Source organism: Perna viridis, chromosome 2 (genome assembly GCF_037379345.1).
Source record: "Perna viridis isolate PV_CMFRI_1.1 ecotype Kerala chromosome 2, ASM3737934v1, whole genome shotgun sequence".
In the NCBI taxonomy this organism is placed as follows: Eukaryota; Metazoa; Mollusca; class Bivalvia; order Mytilida; family Mytilidae; genus Perna; species Perna viridis.
In genome coordinates this window covers 39,428,807-39,438,470 of record NC_142446.1, presented here as the reverse complement: position 1 = coordinate 39,438,470, position 9,664 = coordinate 39,428,807, and the positions used below count along the sequence as shown (strand labels likewise).

At 35.4% G+C, this 9,664-nt stretch overlaps 1 protein-coding gene across 1 annotated transcript; it reads right to left on the bottom strand.

The window, feature by feature from the left end:
* Positions 1-302: 302 nt before the first annotated feature.
* Positions 303-8,923, bottom strand: LOC148624990 (uncharacterized). The gene is made up of 8 exons (XM_088571038.1): positions 8,918-8,923; positions 8,144-8,185; positions 6,556-6,651; positions 4,457-5,047; positions 2,579-4,022; positions 2,107-2,139; positions 1,392-1,520; positions 303-1,027 (listed from the first exon to the last, which is right to left on the bottom strand). The coding sequence occupies exons 1-8, from the start codon at positions 8,921-8,923 to the stop codon at positions 414-416; spliced, it is 2,955 nt and encodes a 984-aa protein (XP_088427164.1). The 3' UTR covers positions 303-413.
* Positions 8,924-9,664: the final 741 nt, after the last annotated feature.

Genomic DNA, 9,664 nt, shown 5'->3' with positions numbered 1-9,664 from the left:
ATACCTTCATATCTATCCTGTATTTTACAAAGGTGTATCCGGATCCACATTCTTAATTTGCCCAAAACTAAACAAATTATGGGGAAACACGTCGTGTGATTTGTAAATATATTTTAAATAGGATAGTTTCGTTTATATAAAAATTGACAGAAAAATACTTTGAAGATGAAACCATACTGTCAAACTTTAAATTTTTATGCTATTTCATAAAATAAGCATGACGAGATATTACTATTTTGTTTATACTACAGTTGAACAGCAGTTTCAAATATAGTATTGTTTACATGTAAAATGCAACGAAGTATTTGGTCACGTTTATTAATTTGACAGACAAAAGTACTAGATATGTTTTCCTGAAGTTGCAATTTTCTTATAAAAAAAAACAACCTGTGTCACTACAAACGGTTGAACAATTATATCAAGGTGGCAATTGCAGGTATTTTCCCGACAGAGCTTCCCGATTTAAGATGCATTTCCACATGAGCAGAGTATGGGTTGTATGTCCCAAACACCGGCCAGAGTGGTTCGCTAAAGTCCAAATTTCTAAAGCTGTATAAAATCTTCTGACTTAAACAGTCAATAACAGACCACTGGCGATTGTCGACATCAACCAAGAACCCGTATGTCATAGTCATCACAGTTCCTGCGGTATCAGCTGATAGTGGTGTGTGCAAAAGCAATGTCCTTTTATGACGAAATTTGTGGCAAAGCTGTTTGTGTTCATTACACCTTTCGGCGGAGAAAGACCACGCGTATGCTTGTGCTCCAACATAGAAACTGGCATGAATTGATTCCCATCTGCCGAGACCGACTTCAAAAATTAGGGCATTTCTCACCAGATTAACGTGAATTCTGAAAGAAACCATAACTTCATAATAGTAGCGACCTGTATCCCTAAATGGCCTGGTGCCAATAACACCACAGTATTTTCGTAGCTTTTTGGCATCTCCTTCGTCCATCATTCTGCCTTTAGAGTCTGATCTTCCTGTCTCATTTCCTGGTTCATCCCATGGGAAAGCTTTTCCAGCTTTAAAATGAAAATAAAGACAATTTTATTTCTTTAAAATGCATATTCTTCACATTCCACGTTTAAAACAGTTTTATAGAATGTATGATTGAAACTTGTTGATTCTTTAATTTTTATTTATTTATTTTTTTTTGGGGGGGGGGGTGGTGGACAGACGAATAATAAATTGTCAAAACATTGGCAATATTATAAAGACGTTCGAGAAACGTGAAGTCCTCTCCGATGCGTGTTTAAAAAGATAAAGTAATAGTACTGTACTTATGTCTAATGGAATTTTTATATATTGCATACTTTATACGTGCTAATATACTTCAGTATGAATCCTAATCAGTGAATTTATTTTTCAAATTACTTTGACCTGTACCTTTGAACTTCTTGACATGTCTGGTTGTATTCTTTTTAAGAGTGGTGATATCAGACTTGAGCATCCTTCCATTGCCACTGATTTCCCTCTCAGAATGAGCTGTGTTAGAATCAAACAAAAAACCAGGACCTGTTGGAATACACAGATCAAGCAATATAATTGTATGATCAGGAGGATGAAAGGTCAACCTGGTAAGCTAAAATCATACAAACTAAGATAAGTAAATACCTCTTCATATTCGCCATGCGAAACTAAAAAAACACAAGACTGCGTTTGTACATGCTCATGAACAGCCTGAACTCTCTCGTGTTAAACAAGCTAGCTCATCTGTGTGCTATTTAGACAGGAGCATTGAGCTATCTCACAACCAGGCCAACATATCCAACAAAACATAACACGTAACTTTAAAAAGGTTACCTTCTACAAGGTTTTAATGTTTAATACTAAAAAAACGTCTTACAAAAGGGTTTTAAATAGAATATTTTCATATTGTATATAACTTCCCAATTACTCTATATCTAAAAATACTGAATACGCAATTTAACGCACCTTCCAGTTATAGATCAAATTTGTCCAAAGCAAAAGAATGCATTTCAGAATAATAGTTACATTTGATAATTACTGTAAAGTAAACCCCATCACAAAGAAGCAATATTTAGTCATAATTTGTTTATTAGATACCAAAAAATCTCAAATTGGTTTGAGGAATACTTACATAATATATCACCAAACCTCTTGTCTATTTCACCTGAAATGGAATGTTGTAAGATATTTACATCCCTGTCTCTGTGGTTATATCTGCTAAAAATTCATGTATTTACTTTGTTTATTCAGTCTGTTGATTAAATAAAAGCGATTACACTGTTACCAGGACAAAGTAGATTGGCTTTTCTTTTAAAAATTATGCCAAATGTGATTAAAAACAAATATAACGGTGACATGTTGCTTCATTTGTAAAAAAAAAAGTAGTTTATTGTTTTTATAGACCTTATTATGGTGATACTTTAAATTTTAACACCAGTTTTTGGACTGAAGTATTATAATAATGTAAGCGTATCAACGCTTTACTGGATTTTAGTTATCCGTTAATCGTTTTCCCATTAATTGGACTTTAAAAAAAAATGGAGAAAGACGTATTACATGCTTTAGTGCAACTATTTACAATATGCATCGTCACAGTAACATACCTGGTGATTTCGATAGAAACGGGAAACCCTCCTCTCTGACCAATCTTCCCAGGACCCTGACGTAGGCAATATGGGCACCTGTCATGTTGGCTGTGTAGTATACTCGGTAACAACCTTCAAGCGTCTTGGAATCCTCCACTGACGCCGGATACATTCTTCCCTTTGGGTCCTTAACATCAACCAAGACGCAATCAAAGCTGTCTTTTTGTGGAGTACCTTTGCTATCGTAGAGGAAAACTTTCAGCACTTCAGCTTCGTTTTCAACGGGGACATCCATAGCTTCCACCAATGTTTTTGGTGGATAGATTGCGGTTGATCGGATCTTACCCATATCAATAACATACTGCTTAAAGTCGGTTCCCATTTTGTCCTTGTCAAAAGCAATAAAGGAGTTTTCTAGCGGACAAGCATCTATATGAGTGTCCCGCAAAAATAAAAGACGGTTGCGTAAAGTGTCAGTGAGGATCACAAATTCAGATGGCATTGAGTGAGTCATGATGTGACTCGAAAAATCTTTAGCAGACGCCATTAGTGACAAATTGTACTTCAACCCTTCTCTTTGAGACTGGAGCACTGCTCGCTTCTTCTTGCATTTCTCCTTAAGGGTGTCCTTTAGCTCTCGCCTCCGTACTTCTAGCATATGAACTCCTTCATCAATTTCATGATCAATTTCTTTTGTAATGTCTGTTTGCTTTTTATCAAGATTTCTCATCTCATCCTCTGTTTCTAACATTACCGTTTTACTAAATGTAATTTTGTCCTCCACCTGTTTAACCAGGTCACTGACTTGTGTCTTATGATCTTCATATGCATCTGCAAGTCTCCGGACAAGATGGCCGCGATCTGCTTGGTGCTCCAGGACTGTACACATTTTGCAAACCGGTTTATTGCACGACTTAGAGACGCAGAAATAAACGAACGGTTGACCCTCGTGTCCTTGGCGGTCACACGTCTCATTCCGCAGAAAAGGTTCGATGCCTGAATTTTGCACTTGATCTAAAAGGACGATGTTGTGATTTCTTGACATAAAATTTCGTAAATGGGCTTTTCGACATTCATGACACATAAACGAGTAACAATCTTTACAAAAGAAAGCAGCGGTGCCTCCGTCTGGGCAATCTCTACAGGAGACTCGCTGCCCTTTCTTTTTTAGGTGAACAAAATCCCGCAAGCTTCTCCTGGTGTTATCTTTAGGAAAGTTAGCAACACTGTCGCCTGGAATATGATGCTGCGATTTACATGATGGACAACCAACCGTCCAGTCACGTGTAAGATCACCAAGGCAACGCTGACAGTAAGTATGCAAACATGGCAAGACTCTCGGAATGTGGCTTTTCTCGTCGTATTCTCGCTTACAATTTTCACAATTCAAGAAATCATCTTTTAAGTCGTCTATTCGTATACTAGATGATTGTCCACCAGTGGTTTTAGGATCTTCAACATTCTGAAATAGTAAAGAGATTTAAAAAATATTTAAATATTTGATTTGTATCAATCTTTTAAGTAACCCGCGTCTAGAACTTACTCGATTGTTAAGGTTTATACTCTTAATTATTACTATAAGTTATTATAAAATGCATGTAATAATAATTTTAGATTTCTTTTTGGTTGCTTCATGATCATCTGTTGAGAGCAAACCATTTTTGATTTTTTTTGTTTTAAAATCCCCTACATGTGTGTAGTGAAACATTTAGGAGAGTTTTTGAGTCGTGCTATTTTCAGTTATACTTGCACGAATGCAACAATATTTACTTTTTTAATGTGCACGTGTAAAATACTTACATACCTGTCATCTCGAAATAAAACACTATATATATTGTTTCCAATTTCTAATGATATTTGTTAGTGATTGTACATAAAACACCATTTGTGTCTCACCTTAACTTTGACCGCACCTGCCCCTTGCCTTTGCATCATTATTGCTATCTCGTCTGCAACGTCTAGCTTCCCGCCACTTTTAGATAAAGCCGGGTCTTTTCGTTGGCTTTTGGGGCCAACCATTTCATTTGGAAGTTTTCGGGAAGTATTCATATAATAGTCTCCGTCATAATCATCTTCCTCATCATCCGGGTAAGCTTTATCTAAAACAACAGCGGGCTCTTTTGGAATACCATATTTGTCCTTTGTTCTAAGATCAACAAAGGCATTCTTCGGTTGTGGATCTACCCTCGCTGTCATTGGTACGCCTTTTGGTTGGTAGTTTTCCCTTCTACTGATCAATTCTTTCTCCTTTTGGATCCTCTCCTGTCGTGCTTTCTTTATGCTTTCTTTGATAATTTCGTCTTCATGTTTAGGAACGGATTGCCCGTTAGGTTTTATTTTATTCCAGTCATCTTGATTTTTGTAACTTATTTTCTCACGGAACGAAATTGGCTCACGTGACTTGACGTAGGATGGGCCCGACTTTAAATCTTTGTAGAAGGGAATGTCTTTCTTATATTCGTTTTGTTTCTTGTCCAAGTACGTTGCCTGAAAAAAAAGTTCTCATTTTTAACTAAAATTAAATTTAAATAATTTATAATTAACCCCCCTACAATTTCCGTTCCTTCGTATTATATTCTGAAAAGAATTTACCGGCCAACCTTTAAGTATTGCTGAAATAACATAATTTCGTCCTTTTAAGCTATATAGTAGTGGCTGAATTTCCGTTCCTTCGTATTATATTCTGAAAAGAATTTACCGGCCAACCTTTAAGTATTGCTGAAATAACATAATTTCGTCCTTTTAAGCTATATAGTAGTGGCTGAATATTAGTCGTAGTTTATACTGCCTCTTTGAGAAAGACTAAAAGTTTACAGATTTCGTTTATTGCAAGTTTTAACCCAATATGACAGTGACATCGTTCAATCAGCCAGTGTTTTATACGACCGCAATTTTTATCGCATATAGTATTATCCTGTCATCGTCGTCGTTGGTGTCCGCTAACTTTCGTTTAATCATTAAAACTTGCGTTAAACGTATCCGATCTAATCTTTTTGGAGTTAAAGGGGTACGAATTTGGGCCAAGCCGAAAAAATCAACTTTTAAAAATTTTGGTCCGATTTTGAAATTTATTTTTATCAAATTCCTCAGAAAAAATTATTGCCTGCATTAATTACGGTTTTCGAATTATAAGAGACTAAAGTGGTCACGCAAAAAAAAAAACACTTCTTTTTTTTTTTGGTCCTATTTCGATTTTTTTTTTATTGAATTCCATATAAAACGATTCAGACAGATTTCAGATATCTCTTACGGTTTTCTAGTTATAATTGGGAACAAAGGGCTCACATTCCAAAACCCGACCTTTTTTGGTCCAGTTTCAAAAACTTTACTTTTTATTGGAGTCCTTATGAACATTTTATATCAGATTTACATCCCTCATGTTATCAGTTACATGGATCGTAGGCAAAGTTCCATGACTAGCACAAGTGAAGCAAAAGTTTTTTTCGCATTTAATTTTATTTCAATGTTTGTGCTATATTGCGCGATTGTGTCCAAACCAGTCCCGCTGCTCACTCGTTAAATCTAAGCGTTCTCCGACAATCGTGATAATGTTTTGGTTATTTACTCTTTTCAATTAATAATCTTATTATTATTCGTCGCTTTTTTCCATAATGAACTGTAAGTCACTGTGCTTAAGTGTGTCAAAAACTAATATTGTGTCCACACTTACCCCAAAGGAACAGAGTACAACATGCTGTGGTTGTATTATGCTGTACTCCGCGAGGCTCTTTGCTATTTGAATGGTTCTCTATATGTAACAATGCAAAAGGCAGGAAAGAATCTGGCCACTTTAACCCCATTAAACACTTTCAAATTTTTGAAATTACGAGTAAAAGATTACTAAATGGTTTCACTTGACATTTATTCATCGCTTTTTGACGCTTCCTTTGATGTTCCCGAAAAAAAAAATCGGAAATCCTGTCTGCAGCGGTTCGTAAGACAGGAGCCAAACGTCCACTGAATGTATATGCTTGAGTCGACTTAATTTTTCCTACCTTTACCGGTTGTTGTGTATTAGGATATTGCTTCGTGTATGGTCCCGGGATAGCAGCCACGTCTCTTTCATACCGCCCTCTATAGGCGTAACTTGTCTGAAAAAAAAACTCGTTGGTAAAGGTTATTGTGTATCAGGTAAAAGTTCGTACAGGGATGTACGTCTTGCTGTATAGCATGGTACCACTCTGTGTTACACTTCAATTTCACATTTTCAAAGATACAAGTATATATAACATTCGTTAAATATTAAGTATATATAAAGTAGTTGAAGACAAACCTTCCACTCTCACACAAAATTCGCAATAAAACTATTTAATGCAGTTCGTCTCTGTAGAATATAGGCAAAGGAAAAGAAATGCTTATTTTGATGAAAAAATAAATAAATGATTTTTTTCAATCCTATATGGCAAGATAAGTGTATTTATATATGCTACATGTGACAATCTCGTGTAAGTTTTGAAATTAGTTAATCAAAACTGTCAGTGTATTTAATATAAAGAGAGCACATATGTATGTTTGTCAAATAAATACATAAAATTCTTGCAGTAGTCGAAAAAATCAATTCTACTGTATTGGAGATCTAAATTTTATGTCGAAATCTAATCCATTTCAATTGATTTGACAGATTTTCTGTCAGTAACTATCATTGGTTTTATATTAAGAAATTCAACGGTTTATACAAAATTTACTCAAGAATTATATTAATTTATTAGTAATGTAATTATTCTTCGGGATTGTGGAACAAAATCAAATTAAATTGTTGTTCAAAGCTAATGCAGTGTTCGTCAGAAATACCAGATCTAAATCTTTAATTCACACCAACTGAGATTTTCGGGTATTATATATATATAAAATGTTTGATTCCACTATATACGAATGGTCTTACTTCTTGGGGCGCACACTTGTGTGTGTAATGCCTTGACTGGTATATTAGGCCGTTCCCTTTGTTCGTCGTAGTTTAAGAGGACCGTATGGGTCACATGTCCAAGGAAGTAAATACAATATATGGAAAATTTTTCAAGAGACACTATCCAAATAAAAGAAATTCAACAATCAAAGACTGGAGTCTTCTAAGTCGCTAATCGTCAAATATTCTCTGCCACTGATTTTGGCTTACTTTCAACATCCGAAATGACACGAATTTTCGAAATGCTCCAAAATCTGATGACTTCTGCTATAGAATCTTGGTTCCCTTGATACATATATGAATGTTTTCAAAACAACTGATTACCTGCAGGAACCAGATTAAACGATTGGCAATTTTGTATATATAGATATCGGGGCCGTGATAATGTATATGATCTATATGCTAATTGTAACAGGCCTATGTGTTTGAATCGGAAACTGGGTAATATTACATAAATTCAACGCTGTCCGATAATTTCATCTTTTAATATAAACTTTCCGTTCTCATACAAACAGAGGAAAACACACATAGATATGTGTATAATATTTTTTTTAAAAGAGGTACATTTCAGCGATCTTTTGGTCGCTTATGATATTGACCGGGGAACCAGATTAGGAACCAGATTAAACAACTGGTAATGAATATTTATAGATATCGGGCCCTGTTAATGTATAGTATACCTGAATAGTCTTGTTAACGAGTCCCTGTGCCTGAATCGGGAACTGGGTAATGTTCAATGCTAACCGATCATTTCATGTAAAGTTCCCTTCTCATACATGCAAGAAACACACGTAGAACACACGTGTAAGATATTAAAAAGGAATATTTTTATATCTCGTATGAGCTAAAACTATGACGCTATGGTGGTAAACACGGTACAGATCTGCTGCATCACGTGGAATAATAATATATAATTATGCAAGTCATATGCGAATATAACGTACTGGAATTACGAGGACAAGAAGTCGCTAACAATATCAATGACTTATAAAGATATACAAGATAACATCGACTAGCCTGCAACACGGAGTAAAGCCGTGTGAAAATGTAATTATCAAAATTTAGATTATACAATCTATCTAGATACGACGACAACTAGCTTCTCCAATATCTGTAGATGCAAAGTTTCTGGTACTTTGAACAACAACGATGACGAGGAAGTATTGTGTTGGTTCTGAAAACTAAAAATTTTTACGACACAGTATAATCGACCATGCTGTTAAACACATTTTCGAACCATCTTCACAATGGCTAGGATGATGTGTTGCATGTAACTTGTTTACGTGAGTCATAATATCATAGCTCCTGTGTTAAATGTGTCCCATCAGTGGACACAGGAGTATTGACTGCCCCATCACTGGACATTGTGGGGATGTTTCAAACTGACATCAAAGTGTTTTACGGAAACCGAAATGATGCCATATGATAGAAGTACAATAAGAAACACCACTTACCTTCATAGAAAAAGAACAGTTTATCAAAACAGTGTGTACTTTTCATTAAACTGGGATTTGTTATACATATGCGCGGATATTTCAAACAACTCACTATCTACTTGAACGTCATGGACACAAAAGTTTAACGAAAAGATTTTTAACCCTATCGTAAACAACGAATTAAGAGCTAGAATAATTGAATAGGCCTTTATGTTGTATATCAATATGATATAGCATCTCAGTTAACGGACAAATGAGAATTTATGCCTATCTTTAGCACATTTAACGGGGGGAATGGTCTTATCTGTTTTAAATCGGGCACAAGTTTAGGTATAAATCACATTTTTGTGAATGCAAATTGATCTATGTTTCAATGGGCAGAATGGTTAAGTTATCTTTCCAAATGCGCCTTGTCTAAACTTGTTTCTTAAGGTTATAAAGTGGTTGATAGAGCGGGGAAGGGAAAGAATAAACAGATCGGATTGGCAATATCCACGAGGCACTTACAAGATAATTGCATGCATGATTGTAGTTTGCCTTCCGGTTGTTTTTTAGCGATATGATAATACAATCGAGCTACGCATTATGCTTCAAACGTGAATTCTACCCGGATCTTGAACGTATGTTTGCTTACGGAAACAACAGCAAACGAAATGTATGGTCAATGCAAAGGGATACATCACAATCATGTAGTTAGTTGTTACTCGGGATCTTATGATAAAGGATCAGCGATTAGAAAATTTTATTGTTTTTTTCTTTAGTAGA

Coding starts and splice junctions, on each gene's coding strand:
- LOC148624990 (XM_088571038.1), bottom strand. Junction 5,048..6,555: donor ATACACAACAACCGGTAAAG/GTAGGAAAAATT, acceptor CTTTTTTTTCAG/GCAACGTACTTGGACAAGAA. Junction 4,023..4,456: donor CAGGTGCGGTCAAAGTTAAG/GTGAGACACAAA, acceptor TTACTATTTCAG/AATGTTGAAGATCCTAAAAC.